Below are 17,403 nucleotides of genomic sequence, written 5' to 3'. Positions count from 1 at the left end.
ATTAAAGAAGAAAAGAACAGAACTGGCAGATGAAAATGTGGATGAGATGGGTTTTAGTGACCATGAGAATGATGCAGACTGGACATTTGATAGAGACAGTTCAGGTAAGTTAGCTCTGAGGCAGATAAGACAGGCGTAGTATAGTATAATATATAAATATTGTTAGCTAGTAGCTACATTATTCTGATGCATCTGGATATACCGGATTTGTTATTTATTTGTTATAATATTATTGGAGAAAATATTACTGTTTACTGTATGTTGCATACATGATAATACAATATTATGATTGTTTCCAATAATATTCTGCAAAAAAGAATGGAATATATGAAAGCTGCTGGAATATGAGTTGTTGGAAAGTATGGATAAGGTGTCATTAATAAGTTCTGTGTTAAAGCTTATAATACTGCAACACCAGTTAAATCATTTCAAACAATAAAATTATTAATTATAAGGGAAGTTTTAGATGATTCAGATTGCTCTTGTGAACTGGCTCAACTAAAAAGATTTCAATAAAACTATTAATTTTCTAATTTCTTCACAGGAAGTGAAAAATTACTAAAAGTTTGTTTATTTATCTACACCATGTCATAGTTATAGCAATTTTGAGATGACAACACATACGACAATACAATACTGAGGTGTATATATCCTCATATTTGCTAATATGTGTTTCTGAAGCATAATGGTCAAATCCTAAATGAATGGCAGTCAGGTGGTACAGTGGTTTACAAGTTCAAATTTTACAAGAATCTAAGCATCTTTTACTAGTCAGAATTTCATAATTACCACAATTCTCACATGGTATGAATGCACCTTCTCACAAAAAAAAAAAAAAAAACAAAACTATCAAATGGCTTCAGAAGATTTGTTTTATCTCGCTTTTATGGTTTCTGGTGTCATTTTAGAGCTTGACAGTTCCAGTCCTCATTCACTTTTCTTTCAAGTGATATTCTTTAAAAATTCTGCCTTTATGTTTCACAGAAGAAAGTAACTCAGAAGTGTTTGGAACAACATGATGGTGAGTAAATGATGACAGAAATGGCACTTTTTTTGAGTGAAATATTCCTTCAACACTTTAACCCTTCAGACCTACCCCAGTTCTCATCAAGCAAATCAGCATAAATAATGCAGTTTTAATGAAGCAGTTAACATAAAAAAGATGTCAGAAATAAACAAAACAAAACAAAACAAAACTTCACAGTGAGCTCCCCAGAGGAACTTTCGGTGTAAAGTACCTTTTGTTAAATTAAAAAGTTCTATGGATCTTAAAGGGACATTTCACCCAAAATGAATATTCTGTCATCATTTACTCAACCTTTACGTGTTTCAAACCTTTATGAGTTTCTTTCATCCATTGAACTCAAAAGAAGATACTTTGAAAAACGCTTTTTGGCTTTCTTCAAAATATCTTCTTTTGTGCTCCATGAAGAAAGGATCTCACAAAGGTTTGAAACCAAGCATGGGTGAGTAAATAGTGAGTACATTTTCCTGAATATTCTATTATTAATTGATCACTATCTTGTTGTTCAAATCTCCTGAGACCTTCGTTCATCTTTGGAACACAAATTGAGATATTTTGAATGAAATCGGAAAGCTCCCTCATAGTGACATCTCAATAAGTTTTAATTCCAGAAAGGAAGCCAAAAGAAACAACTGTAATCATATGAAGCTCCAAAAAACCCTTTTGTGCTCCAAAAAAACCTGTAAAAATTTTATTTTACTGTTGTCTGCATCAGATCAGACTGCGTGTTTAGTATCGACAACACAGCATTTGCCTGTTGCTAATGGCAATACGTCGAACTCCCCATAGTAAAGGTGCACAAAAGTGTTCTTGGAGCTTCATATGACTAGAGTTGAACCATTTAAGTCACATGGAATGTTTTGAGAATGTTTTTGGTTCCTTTTCTGGACTATAAATGTGTCGGGACTAGGCATGAGACGATAACCAAGTCATGGTTTCCGCTACATTACATACAGTCCGTGGCGCCACAACAAAATTTATCCCGCCACGGCTACATTACAGTTTCTCATTCAAAACATTGGGTCGTTTTTTTTTAAATAGCGGGTTATAATCGCACCCAAAACGTATTAAAAGGTAAGTGAATTATAACAACGCAAACTTGTAATCGTTGTAGTGCTGTGCATTCTTTGTTTTACCCTTTAAGGTGACATGCTGACTGACTGACTGACTGACAGACGTGTCAGACAGTGCATGATGCGTGAGGCCAGCAAACACGGCGTAGCTTTCAGTTATGATAAACACAGTTTCCATAATTATAATTTATTTATGGATAAAGGTCTGTGGTTCTGCATACAATAACTTTATCTTGCTGGAGTTTATAGCCGTTTCACTTTACTTCAGGACGCATTAATGCTGCTCTGTAGGTCTGTTTGAGACATTCATAAATATTCCTAGCAAATCTAATAAATGTTGGAGACTTTCTCGTTACATAAATGCGCTAAATTACACTTAAGCTGCGTTTATTTGAGGGCGTGCAAGAAGTTTTGTGCACGAGCAGAGGAAATCGGCGCTCGAGCACAGAGATTGACATGCTCGTAGGCTATTACATGAATGCGATCTCGACTTTATACTGCGCTCGCGACATTTGTCAATGAAATAATGCCACATGTAGTTGGTAGATCTGTGTAAAATGCCCAACAGAGTCTGCCGCCACAGCTGGAAAAAATCCTAGAGGAAACACTGCAAGGTATACCGCGGTTTCAAAAGGTCAAGGTTTTAAAACCGCCAAATTTTTCTGCAATACCGTTCCTAAGGTATGTGGACAATTTTTTATTGACTTTTTTTTAGTTTTTTTTGTTAGGACAACAGAATATTCAATAATTATTTAGCCTGACATGTTTACTGTTTCAAAAATATTTAAAATGTTTCTCAACATATATATTGTATTAAAAAAGGGAAAAAATTGTTTGTTTTTCACTCAGACATTTAAAAAGAATATATTTTAGTGCAGCAATCATAATACCATGATACTGTGAAACCGTGATATTTTTGTCCAAACTCTTTTACCGGCCCATGCCTAATCGGGACTATTGCAGTCTAGAGTGTCAGAGAGCTCTTGGATTTCATCTAAATTATTTCAGTTTGTGTTCTGAAGATGAACGAAGGTCTCAGGAGATCGACATAAGGATGAGTAATTAATAACAAAATTGACATTTTTGGGTGAACTAACCCTTTAATAACCCATCAATGACAATAAAGAACTTTTTCTGAATTCATTTTATGAGATAAATTTTTGATGACAGTTCAAGTTGAGGTGTGTGTGTGTTCGTGTGTGTAAGTGCGGGTGTGGTGTCACATCTTACTGCGAGTGCTGCACGTATGGGTGTCCATAAATGACAAGGCCATCCTCTCGTCTTCCTGCAGAGTGCTCTGATCAGTGAAACTGCGCTCCATGGAGCCCATCATATTACTCTTCTCCTGCCTGTACGTAATGGGGGTCTTATTCATGTTCCCCGGCTTCCTACTGAGGAGACAGAGAGAAGAGGCCAAGGAGAGAAGAAGGAGAGGTAGAGAAATGGAACGTGAAGGAAACGAGAGAGAGAGAGAGAGAGATGGGGTGAGTTAGAAGAGTTGGTGAGAGAGAAAGAGAAGATCATCACTCCGCTGGCGCCCCCTTCTCAAAAAAGCGCACACAAAAAAGCCATGAGAAATGATGATGTGCAATGGAGAAAAAGCCACTTACGGATAATAAGAGTATGAGTAGTAATCCCTTCTGGAGAGAGAGAGAGAGAAAAAAAATAAAAGAAGAAAGAGAAAAAAGAGAACAAGAAGAAGAAGGGACATGAGATGCAAGCACCGGCAAAGCTCTGATTAGAGTGAAAAATGGCAAGCCGTCAGCAGCTTGCATTTGCCACGCGAGTAATGGGACGCATGCAGATACGCACAAAACCTCAGCCAGAGCGGGAAATGGCGGACTAATCAAATATGTCGTCTTGTTGCTTTTAACGAGTTAAACAAAGTGGCCTGCTGAGAGGGACTTTTATATTCGCTCTCCACAGTTGCAACTTCGGCGGGCGCAATCTAACCCAATATCTGCTAAATTGTCCAATGAAACGCTTGGCGAACACTTCCATCTGCATTCGCATTACAATCGCTCTTCAGCTCCATTTTGGGGCGCATTTGGATTAAATGGCTTACTTTTTTTTCTGTTTTACACAAAGGCCCGGTATATTTCTCTCTTTCCATTTGAGCGGGAAAGACTCCCATAGCTAGCTGAAGTAACATTTCTTTGATACTCTATCTCTGGCTAAATGACTGCACTGTGGGTTTGCTGCACTTAAACGTTTAGCTTATCAAAACGTCCCCCTCCCCCCTTATGGTAGAAGATGGAAAAGAGAGGCTGAAGAGTGTTCTGATCATTCTTCATTTAAACTCTAAAAAAGTTAGCCATAATATTTAGGCTAGGACTATATAGGAGAGGTCAAGCTGGTTTGTTTCTGGTAGTGTTAGAGACAGATCCCTTCCTGTTTAAAAAAAATGTGGTCATTCAGGCAAATCAATAATTTGAAGTAGCTATGACTTTTCTTTTTTAAAATGTTTTTTTTTTTTTTATGTTTTCTTATGCTTACCAAAGAATAAATTCAATAAATAAATAAGTAAATAAAAAAAAAATTCAGTGCTTTTTTGGACACTCAAAGTGCTTTACACATTTTTGGGGGGATCTCCTCATCTACCACCAGTGTGCAGTATCTACCTGGATGACACGACCAGCCATATTGTGCCAGACCACACACTACACACTAGCTTGGTTGGTGGAGAGGAGACAGAGTGATGAAGACAATTAGGATATGGGGTTGGTTAAGAGGCCATGATTGACAAAGGCCAGTGGGCAAATTTGGCCGGATGCCGGGGTTAAACCCGTACTCTTTTTTTGAAAGACATTCTGGGATTTTTAACAACCATAGAGAGACAGGACCTCGGTTTAACGTCTCATCCGACAGACAGCACTCACTGAGTCCCCATCACTATATATCTATTAAAATATTTGCCTATTTATTTTTATTTTAAGATTGTAGTTAGTTTGGGATAACATGAATAAATGTAATTTATTTTATTAAACTATTACAATAGAAGCTTTTGGTGAGCATAACCGACTTCCTTCAGAAACACAAACAATCTACTGCAAACCTTTGACCAGGGGTCCCTTCTTCATACTGTAAGTGTATTACTCAATTAGCTGGATTTGGTTCTTGACAACTTGACATGATCCAGGATCGTTTCATTCTTCAAAACTTCACTTGAAAGCTGCTCAGGAGGATTAGATTGGGTCTTCTCAAGTAAAGGTAATACTGATAGTATGTACCAAATGCTGATATTTTCTTACAATAGTAACCTATAGGTTATAAACACTTAAGAAAATATTAAAATAGTTAAAAAAAAAATTAAGTTTATATATACATTTCTATTTTATAGTAATTAATACTATTTAATATTAAATAATTAATAATAATTATGTTTATGTAAGTTTTAAAAATATATACATAAAACTTATGCAATCTGCATAAAAGTACCAAAATGGGGTGGTTCCCCCCTCAAGAGGATCAAAGAGAATATTTATTATGGACTTTTTACATACAAATGATTACTTTTTTTAAAGGAATGACCCAGCTTTACAATTTTATGATAACAGAAATGCACAATATTCGACTTTTTTTTAAGGAATAATAATTTATGCAGGCATGCACATGTTTTGACAGCTAATATGTCAGTGATTTCAGGCTTTGCAAAGGTTGCAGAAGCTTTACCAATATCAAAATGCTTTTATATGCAAAATTTAAGTTTGCAGATTAAGAAACTTAAATGTGCCTAGCCTTCTATAATAAAGTAATGCTCTAAATGCTCTAAAATGTCAAAATAAATAAATTGCTAAATATTCTTGACACACAAAGTGTAAAATAAGCAGCACACAACAAATGTGGAAAGTTATTGCGTATCATATTTAACAAAACGTTTACTATGACTTTTATGTAATTTTACTCACAGGGATAATTGAATATTAATCAGATGTCAATAAGCTGCTGTGCTGTCAGCCAATCCTTGCATTGCTGATCAAGATTTTGAGGATCTGTCCTTCACAACACATGCAGTGATCTCAAATCAGTTCATCCAGACATTTTAATCTGATTCACAAACATGTTTGAAGAACCAAATTATCCAGAGAACAGTTATCAAGATTAAAAGATCCAGGATCTGTCAAATCCTCTTAGAACATTTAAGTGAGGTACAAAGTACAGACCACAGTACTGTAATGGTGTGGATCATAAGAGTCCAACAGGTCAGTCACTTAAATCAGATTTTATTTAATATATACAAATTATAATTATTATAAAAATAAAATTATTCTAATTATTATAATATTACACTATTTAATATTGGTGTATTTTATACTCACATTACAGAAATGCAACACTTTAGAAAATGTATATACATATATAAATCTATAAGATTATTAATATGAATTATCTGCTTATCTTGCATCCCCACCAGCACCAAAAACCAGCCACCATCATACAAAACAGATGAATCTTTAAAACAGTAGTCTCTAAACAATCACCATTCATGCATGGGAGAAATTCTTAAGAAAGAAAAAAATCAGATGATGAATGATTTTTATCAGTTTTTGAAGATGAATCTATGAGATGACCATTGCGTAGATTCATCTTCAGTTATCTGTGCTGTTTGAGGAACGAGAGGCTCACGTCTCTCATTTGCCACTGGATCTGATGACCTTTTGAGAACCACAGGCTAATTATCTCTGAAAGCACACTTTCTCCATCCCAATTATTGGCTCATTTCTGGTTCAGGGCGGCAGCGGGCAGGGCCTAATTAAGTGAGTAATTGAATTGCATTTCCTTTTAATTAAATATTTCACACTCAGATAATCTCAGAAGATGAAAACCCCTGGCAATCTCTCCGCTGATGCACGTGAGAATGAAGGGGAGAACACCTGAGTGCCCTTTGATTGAGCTCAATAATCAAAGTCATAAACCACAATGGGTAAGTTTAAGTTAGTCATAGCTGAATGCACACTATAGCCGCGTCCCTCAGAAACAGATTAAGTCTCATTTAAACAGAAAGTTTAAAAGAAATATGTGAGAATGGCACATTGGATTACAACTGTCAGTGTCTAAGGCCCAATCCCTATTCTACCCCTTAGCCCTTCCCCTGTCCCACTTCTCTTTACCTTGAAGGCGTAGGGCTAAAGGGAAGGGTTAGATACCCCTTGAAACTGAGATTTTTCAGGACCACACTTGAAACCATGGGGTACGAAAATTTCCCACAATACACCATCTACAACGGCAGCATGGCTGCACAAATTAGTATTTTTTTGTCATTATTCTGAATATTTACAACAAACAAGCAAATGTTTTATATGGATCTATAATCTATATTAATAACTCCTGTTTAGCAGTCCCACAGCATACTTTCACATCTGTCACTTGATGACACTCGAATACCCAAGTCTAGTGGCTGGAAATTAGCTTTTCACAGTGGCTGCTATAATGTTAATGTTGTTTTCATGTGTTTACATAGATGGATATAGCCACGGTGTAAATGCACAGTACAGTTACGATCTTATTGCCTCATTATATCGTTATATTAGCATGATATTGTAGTCTTCGGTGATTTCCTGAAGATAAATACCAAAAACGAACGCAACTGGAATAACTACAGAAGTCGTGATCGTCAATCTCATATGAAGCAAGGGACGGCGATTACATATGATGACAAGTGCTGGTGTTGTAGTGCTGTCCCATTTCCTAGGGGTACATATTTTGAAGCCCTTCCACTTCACACTCTGTTTCAAGGGCTAAGAGGAAGGAGTAGGGGTACAAAAACAGAATTGGGATTGGGCCCAAATTTGAAGCAGAACATCAAAAAAGGATTTGGACAGTCAAGTCACAAGATTTTTTTTTTAATTATATATAATATAATATATAATATAAAAAAATAAAATCAATTAATCAATTAATCAATCAATCAATCAATCAATCAATCAATTTCTCAGGACTTACAATGAATTATTATGTGTTTGAGCAAAACGAGCAATTTGTGGAAGAAATTCTGAAGAAATGTCACATACCTATTAAATCCAATACATCTGGAGAAACTGAGAATTTACAAGTGGTCTCTTAATTTAATTTTGTATACCAACGTTATAATAGTTTTGGATTTATTTTTTTTTTATTAGATTTAGTTTTTATTTTGTTTTGCCTTTTTGTTTTCAAATCCAGTTATTTTTTATTAGTTTTTAGAGGTAGATTTACTAGTTTCCATTAATTTCTATATTTTGAAGTTGCTTAGTTATAGTTTAGTTTTTATTAGTTTCAGTGTTAGTTTTAGTTTTTTATTTGTTTGCTTGTTTGCTTGTTTTGTAATTAAGGATGTTCGTTAGGTGCAAGATCCAAAGTCATCAGAATAAATATTGTATAATAAAAACTCAACCAAAGAAACATTTTTGAAACATGTATTTAGAGGACACATGAACACTACCATCTACCACTACCATCTACCCATCTTCAAATTCAAATACAATAGCCAACATGATAGCAGCCCTAAGTACAATATGTGTGCAAGGCTGCTTCTGAGGTTAGATACACAGTATTGATGAATACCAAAATAAGTAGTCAGCAATCATAATTTCAGTCAGTTAAAACATCACTATGGTCTGAAAAGTTTCTTATAATTAAGTTTTGCAACCCGACTGAAGCATGATTTACTTTTTAAAATTCCATTATGAACCCCTGTTTTTAAATACTTATGTTTCGCCAGGTCCTCTCATTTAAGCCCTTCAGTCACAGCAGGCTCTCATGTTCACCTGCTGAATCACGCATGCACAGTATTATCAGTTCATCAGTTCTGAAATCTGATCTCTGTGTAGCCTACTGTTCTAATAACTGAACAACTCTTGAAATCGGTTTATTTTGAGTCAAAAGGTAAATGTTTACTGGAGACGCGAATCGTTTCAAATGATTCAGTCGATTTGGGGAACTAGTTCAACCAGTTCACTTAGAAGATCTGGTTAAAAAGAACGGTTTGCTTGCGATCAGGATCACTAATACAAAAATAAAAGCCATTATTTAGCACAAATGTGTTAAATTAATACAAGTCTCTGCTCGGGTCGTATATCATGCAGTCACTGTGCTGCTGTCATGTCCACTCGTTGTTTTAGTCACGGGAGCAACAGCAAGGACTGACTGGAGGATGACCGGCTTGATCTGGCCAATGCCATCAGGATTACAGACACTGAGGTGCCGTACGAGTCAAACACCTGGCAGAGAGAAGGCTTATGTATTAAATAGATTTACAAAGACTAAAATGAAGGACATTTTTGCTATAATTTTAGTTGGTTAAACTAAAACTCATTTTTATTTCTATATCAGTTAACAATTATTTTTTTTTATTTTAGCTTTGTTTTTTCGTTTGTTTTCATTAACTATAATAACCTTCTCCCATACATATAACTGTGTGTAAACTAAACATTTTACTGAAGGCCAATTAAATATTTAAAGGTGACTTGAGTGTCCAAATTCATTTGCATTACAGCTAAGACTTAAAGCAAAGCATGCTCAGGTTCAGTCTGGAAACTTACCCTTTTTTAATGATTATGATAATTGCCCCCAGCAGCAGTATCAGGACCACCAGTCCACCAGCACACACTCCCAGGATGAGTCCCATCTCCTCTGACCGCTGAGTGACCTCCAGAGCTCGCTGATGGTCTTTACAGGCAGCTGGAGGAAACGCACACATACGTAACAGTGTTTAAGTACACTTGCAATTATGTAAATATATAAACCTGAAATAATAAATATTTATTAGAAAACAAATATAAAATACTGAGGAACCAGAGAGAAAACCTAATTGATTGATTGATTTGTTGATTGGTTAACTGATTTATTGGTTGGTTGACTGCCCAATTGATTGATTGGTTGGTTGATTGATTGATTGATTAATCTGTTTGTTGATTGGTTGACTGATTTATTGGTTGGTTGACTGCTCAACTGATTGATTGATTCATTGATTTGATTGGTTTGTTGATTGGTTGACTGATTTATTGTTTGGTTTACTGCCCAACTGATTGAGTGATTGATTTGGTGATTAACGGATTGGTTGATTGATTGACTGACTGACTGACTGACTGACTGACTGACTGATTGATTGATTTTGATTGACTGACTGACTGACTGACTGACTGACTGACTGACTGACTGATTGATTGATTGATTTTGATTGACTGACTGACTGACTGACTGACTGACTGACTGACTGACTGACTGATTGATTGATTGATTCAAAACCCAAAATACAGTTGGGGAAAAAAATAAAAAAGATCTCCCACAGTCCTCAGGGCTCATTCAATCCCTCATTATGGTATGACTTATCATGAGATTCTTTACTGTAGTACGCAGATTGTGTGCCTGCTCAATGGTGCAAGTGCCAACTGCACCCAGTCAGCTACTATGACTAAAAATTCTATAATAACTTTAACCAAGGTAAATAAGGTCCTACCGTACTTGCTATGAAGTTATAGAAAATTAAAAGATAAATACAGCTAATCAAGCACTTAACCAAACTGATATCAACTTAGAATCTACGTGAAATTGACACAAGCAGCTTTTAGCTGGATTTTTCAGCAGCTGTCAACAGTCTTCAAATCGAAAAACAGAAATCAACAGACCTATGGCTGTCCACGGTGAGAAATAGAAATCGAGGCAAGACAAAATTGACAACCGGAGAACGAAAGCGAGAAAAGCATCCACAATCTATGCTTGAGTCAAAACCCAAAATGCAGTCGGGGTGAAAGAAATGAAAGGCAATCCTGAGGGCTCCTTCAATCTCTCATCATGAGACGTTTCTCTACTGTACAAACGCAGATTGCACGCCTCCTCTATGATGCGAGTGCCAACTGCACCCGGTCAGCTATTTATCAGCGGCACCTGTCTCCATTGACAGCGTGTGGGCAGGGGTCATTTCACAATCTGAAGCTCCTGGGGATTGCATGACTCCCTGTCAAACCACAGAATGAGGATGTGTGATCTGGGAGAAAGTAAAGAGAAAGTCTGCATATGTAGTGGAGCTCGAGGCAAATTGGCCTGACCTGGACATGCAGCAGCTGGGCTATTTATACTCTTTTCACACACTGATGCTCGAACGAGGAATGTTTTGCATTTGTTTGTGGGTTTTTTCCTGTCCTGATGGTTTTGTTTGAACAACAGTGGAAATATGTAGGTTTTGGTGTTTTCACAAAAACTTCAAGCAATAACACTAAAGAAAAGAATTTGAATTTGTGTATACAGCATTTGAGTTTTTTATAATCAAGAGGCAACATCCCGCTCTCCCTCGTGAAGTTAATACGGAAGTAACTGAAAATGCAATTTCTTTGAAATTCCGCTAGGCTTGGCTCCATACTAGAGCACATTTCTATTGACCCCAATGTTAAAATGACCAACTTAACAACAGAAAAAAAGGTATTTATAGCCTGGTACAAAAACGATTTTGGTGTATATAGCTAATATATATTTTTATAACTAATCCATTTTTTTTAATATTAAGTTATATTAGGTCCGCATAATTAAGGGCATCGTCACTTGTGTGACAGCTAGCTCTCGCTGGTCGCCGTCAAGTCACCTCAGCTGAACTCGGCATATACATTATATTTTTGTTTTGTTTTATGTTGCTTTACACAGTCAATTAAGTTTTAGAATTATTTCCTATAACTATCAGATAATATGCCAGGCTGTGTGCATTTAATTGTGCTCACAAACTATTCAAGTGGCCTCTATTCCCGGGTGAGTAAAATTATATACTTATATACTATATCTATAAATGTATTTGTTTTATTTAAGTTTTATTTATCATTTAAGATAATTAAATATAGTTATCAGACAGATTGATTAGCTGTAGGCTGTAGAACAGTCATGTGAAACGTTAAATACAGTGTTATGCCTGGATTTTATAAATTGCCTAGCATTTACTAACACGGACTATATTTTAAGTATTTGGAACTATTTTGCACTTTCCTCCTGTAGAAAAACGTCATAAGAACAATGCTTAGTGGCTTAATGTATAACAACAGTGTTTTTTTAAAAGACTAAAGACTTTGTTTTATTATTGATATAGTATACAGTCAAGCAGATGTGATCAAAACACAAATGAGTTGCATCTAATGAAGGATCCCCCCCAAAAAAGCCAGTTTAAGCAAAATGCTAGCAGGCATCTGTAGCTCTGCTCACACTTTATTTGGTAACCCTCAGTCGGTTGGCTACACCCAATTTTAGCTTCATTTGCGCTCTTCAGAAACCTATGGATGACGTCTCGAATACTATGTCCATATGTTTTACAGTCTATGTTTATAATACATAAAATATATACAACCCTAATCTCATGTAGACTGAAATTAATTTAAAAATTCTATAATATTTTTTTTGTATATACATCTTAAGAATGAATACTTCCACTTTAAAAGATGCCAAAAATAAGACAAAAAACTGTTACTACAACTAATAATATCTAATAAAATAATTCATTAACAGCATAGTTAAAAAATATGTAATTGTCAAGATTCAGTCACTTCAGGCTTGTTAATTCTTGTTTCTGTGGCAGAGTCCGAGCACTAGTCATGTCTTGTCTGTTATGTGTTTCTTGTTGTTCTGAACAAGCCTTCTCAGGAGCGCGAGCGCTTCCAAGGAGGCTCAGTGTGCGCGTGCTTGCCCATCCTGGTGTGTGTTGTTTGTTTGCGACATGGTGTTTCATTCTCAGAGCTCCAGTCTAGTTGGTTTCTGTTTCAGTTGGCAGTGGGATCAGAACATGCGTGTCAGAAGTGCACGCTAAGCGTTTTATTTATTGTGTACATGTGTCTTACATTCAGTCTTCTGTTGGTTTTCTATAAAGCATGTGGCTTAGTGTTTACATTGTCGTCGCATGCTTTAATGTTTCATGTGAGCATGCTGTTAATGGGTTCTCTCATTGGCTGCATGTTTATAGTCCTGTTTTATGTGAGCTCATGGCTTATGTTGTGTCTTTGTATTGTCTAGTCTCTGTCATCTTGTAATCCCATTATTAGTTTATTCTGCTCACCTGTTTGTTTTTTATTTTGCTCTCCTTATAGCTCCCTCTTGTCTGCTGTCCTATGCCAGTTTGTTGTTATTCTTTGAGAGTTTCAAGTTTTATCGTATCATGTCTTGTCCAGCCCTACTCTTCTCAGCCAGCCCAAGTTTGTTCGTTTGTTAATGTTTTCCCCCTTGGGTTGTTTTTGTTGTCTTTTTATTTTATTTTTCATCATTAATAAACCCACACTTTTGTCCTGCAACTGAGTCCTCGTCCTTGCCCAAACTCAACCGTGACAGTAACACAAATATTCGTATATTATATACTCAAAAAATAAATTATTTGATTAATATGTCATAACGTTGTTAACAAAACTACAATGTAATAATATTTATCATGTTTCAACAGATTTTTTTTAAGATGAAAGGTTTTAGGTTTCAGTTTAATGAATGCCAACTGAAATTATGTGTCAAGTTAACTTGATACAAGGTAAGGCAGGACATTTTTTGTGATGTTCTCTTAAAAAGTAAAAATAATAAGGCATACGCTCAGCTGTTACACTGTTTATATAATTGACAAAGGCAAGCAGATGTTTTGACACAAAAATCTACTGCTCCTTGCAAAACAAACCAAAAAAAAAAAAAAGAAAAGAAAAATAAAGAAAACACAGATTAACTCTTGTAAACAACCAGTGATACAACCTAACCTCCTCTTCCTCTCCAAATGAGTGAAACGTCCAGCCTCGCTGTTGTCACCAAACAGCTACTTAGTAGCCGGTTACTTGCCGACGAAGCCATGTCTGTTTAGTCAAACCCACCGCTGGAGTTCTGCATCTCTTACATCTTACAACTAGTGTGTCAGTGACTTTAAACTGACAGAGCTCTATCAAGAAGAGACTATGAGCATGAGGAAGGAGGTCTGCTTTAGGGCTCCATGCAAGGCCAAGGCTAAAAATAAGCCATAAGCATGTGGAGGGATGAGGGGCGGCAAGGAAAAGAATTTGCCATGGTGCTCTCTGCTTTCCCAACAGCCAAAGGCAGCTTCAAAACTCCCCCATCTTTCTGTGACAACAAAAAAGTGGAAAAGAAATCCCTCTGAAAACAGACTGGAGTAAGCATAGTTTCATATGCACAGATGCCTCAACAGAAGCTGTTTTATGAGTTGCTATACATAATCCATCCTCCATATTGGAACAGTCAAAGCCGGTCTGTGAACACTCAAAAGCAAGCAGACTGCATATGTACAGTACAATATACTGTATGCATGTATTAATGTGTACAGATATCTGCAAAACATCAGCAGACAATTTTACTAAACTTGCATAGCGTAACATGATGAACCCATTTATATTTAATTTGATTTAGTCATTTGCCAAATTCTTTATCCAAAGTGATTGAATTAGCAATTCCAGCTGCAATATTGAGCCGACTGGCCATTGAGCATATCCTGTCTCCCTGTGCATTTGCCTTTCATTGATGACCAGCCTTTTTAGGAGATTTAAATGAGTTAGTCCATATTTGTCCCAATGCTGGGCTAAGAGTCTGATTATGTTTGAATATTTAATGTAGGGTTGCACAATATTTTCACAATAAATATTGAGATACAGTATGAATCCAGTTTCACAAGACACAAGTTTTCTGGGCAGTCTAACAGTTTTCAGGTACAGAAATTCAATAATAACAATGCAAAAAAAAAAAAGCTTTTCTTACTTTATTTTGTCTTGTTTCTAGTCCAAATATAAAAAAAGTAAAAATATTGTTTAGTTTTCACCGTCAGAAAAAATAAGTGAAAATTAAGCGTTTTTTTTTTTTTTTGCTTGTTTTAAGGAAATTATCTGCAAGTGAGGTAAGTTTTGTTTTTAAATAATTTTGTTTTCACTTTGATAGAAACAAGACAAAAAATCTAAGAAAGAAATATATTTATATTTTTGCATAATTCATATAAATTCCACATAAATACAGTGATTAAATACAATTCTGTTGTTCCTGATCAACTATAATTCAGAATGGACATTGCATATCTATGTGACCGGTGTGAATGCGCACATTATCAATGCTTAAATGAAATATTGTGCATCCCTAATTCAATGGAAACAAAAGGGAGAAATAGTAAAGATTGAATTGGTTGTTGCTTTCAATGGTATTACAGTTTTTCTCAATTGCTTTGGCTTAATTCTCGATTGAAATTTTTATTTTTCAAAACAATAAGTTTAGATGTCTGAACAATTAGCTTATTGTTCACTTTAGAGTAACATTTCTTATTGATTTAAGCAAATTGCAAATGCTTTGGCACATGTGTGCAAACAGTCCAATTTTCCATAGATTGGACAAAAACTAATAGCCTATTGATCAAAACTGATGAGTCAATTCTCATTTAAACTGTCAAACTCTTCACAAATTCTCAATCATTTTCATTGTATAAGCCATCACACTCAAAACTCATAATTGTTTATTCAATTATCAAATAATTGTATAAGCACGTTTACACCATACAAATCTGATATTGACATTGATTCTAATGTCTGCTAAATTGATAAATGACCTCTAGTTGCAATACAATTCGCATAATCTATTTATCATATTTGGAACCAAACTATATATTTTTATATATATACACACAGTTGCAGTCAGAATTATTAGCCCCTTTTTTTATTTTATTTATTTTTTTTTTAATATTTCCCAAATTAAGTTTAACAGAGCAAGGACATTTTCACAGTATATCTGATGATATTTTTTCTTCCGGAATAGGTCTTATTTGTTTTATTTCGGCTAGATTAAAAGCAGTTTTCACTTATTAAATACCTTTATAAGATCAAAATTATTAGCTGCTTTAAGCTATATTTGTTTTTCATCTACAGAACAAACCACCGTTATACACTAACTTGCCTAATTACCCTAACCTGCCTAGTTAACCTAATTAACCTAGTTAAGCCTTTAAATGTCACTTTAAGCTGTATAGCAGTGTCTTGAAAAATATCTAGTAAATATTATGTCATCATGGCAAAGATAAAATAAATCAGTTATTAGAAATGAGTTATTAAAACTATTATGTTTAGAAATGTGTTGAAAATATCTTCTCTCCGCTAAACAGAAATTGAGGCAAAAAATAAACAGGGGAGGAGGGGGGTCTCTAATAATTCAGGAGGGCTAATAATTCTGACTTCAACTGTATATAGATTGCCCACAACGCAATCACTACATTCACAATCCTGAACTGCAGTAACATGCTTGTGGACAAGCAATTGGAAGTAGTGTAATCTCTGGCAAGGCCAACAATAGGTACAGGATGTCTACCAATAATATATATTTTTTTCATGGATGATATTTTATAGTTTTTTGTGTGTATTTATGGTACCATAAGAAATTTGAAACATACAATAGTGTAATTGGAAAAGCAAGATTGCACTTAGCATGTAATACATTTGTACACAAATAAATGTACTGTTTAAATATTCTATGTACTATTCACTCTTTTCGACAAATATCAGAATTGTTCTTACTATCCATGGTTGACTGTCATGGTGAAAAAACAACTAATCATTTTGAGCAGTGTGGCTTACACAATGACAAATGTGTACTTTATGTTTTGGTGGCCTTGGCCAAATTTCTGACATGATAACTAGCAAACATGTAATAAAGGTCTGCAGTTCCAGAAAACAGTTTTGACATTTGCACTCACAGTTTAGAGAATATTAAGTCTGTTTTGAAAAATGTGCCAAAGCAATTGAGAAAAACTGTATCATAAATTTGTTCAGACTAACTCATGCAATAAACATTCACTGAAGAGATCCGAATCAAAAGATTCATTCAGTATTTGCAGAGAATATCCCACCCCTAGTATACAAGAACTCAGAATAAATTCTCAAGTTTTGGAATCTCAGTCCTTCTTTGTTTGTAATTGCATGAAAAAGAGTGACCAGAATAATTGCTCCAAACTTTTTACTAGTTAAAAAAATCCTACAGTATTGCATGTTTGGCATTCAACCAAAGTCCTTGTAGGAAGAAGCAGCATAATTCTAGACCGTTTCTACCCTTCCAATTGAAAGAAACTTTCTATGTGACAGACTTTGTATATCTGAAGACAATAGAGACTATGCTTTGACAACTCCCCCACTGAGACCCCACATTACAGAAGACTTGAGAAGTCAGACTCCCACAGGAACCTTTTGAAAAGAGCCAAGCTATGAGATATCTCAGAAGAAACCATCTGCTTTTATATAGTATAGAGCTTTTGGTGCACATCTTCACAGACACAGATTTGCATTTAAGGCACCAACACATGTGTCTGCATTCTACTGATAACAATATTAAATATACATCATTCTTCAGATG

At 35.3% G+C, this 17,403-nt stretch overlaps 1 protein-coding gene across 10 annotated transcripts in view; it reads right to left on the bottom strand.

The window, feature by feature from the left end:
• The window catches only part of ptprub (protein tyrosine phosphatase receptor type Ub), a 445,346-nt gene that overhangs the window by 85,416 nt on the left and 342,527 nt on the right, over positions 1-17,403 (bottom strand). For 3 of the 10 annotated variants that reach the window (XM_056474629.1, XM_056474631.1, XM_056474632.1), the window contains exons 14-16: positions 9,618-9,756; positions 3,708-3,737; positions 3,328-3,488 (exon numbers count right to left, since the gene is read on the bottom strand). In XM_056474629.1, the coding sequence (XP_056330604.1) occupies positions 3,328-3,488; positions 3,708-3,737; positions 9,618-9,756 (330 nt within the window). The remainder of the gene's footprint in view (positions 1-3,327; positions 3,489-3,707; positions 3,738-9,617; positions 9,757-17,403) is intronic. The other 7 variants (XM_056474635.1, XM_056474637.1, XM_056474638.1 and 4 more) reach the window with 3 other exon arrangements.

Source organism: Danio aesculapii, chromosome 16, assembly GCF_903798145.1.
Source record: "Danio aesculapii chromosome 16, fDanAes4.1, whole genome shotgun sequence".
In the NCBI taxonomy this organism is placed as follows: domain Eukaryota; kingdom Metazoa; phylum Chordata; class Actinopteri; order Cypriniformes; family Danionidae; genus Danio; species Danio aesculapii.
This window is presented reverse-complemented; position numbering and strand designations above follow the sequence as displayed.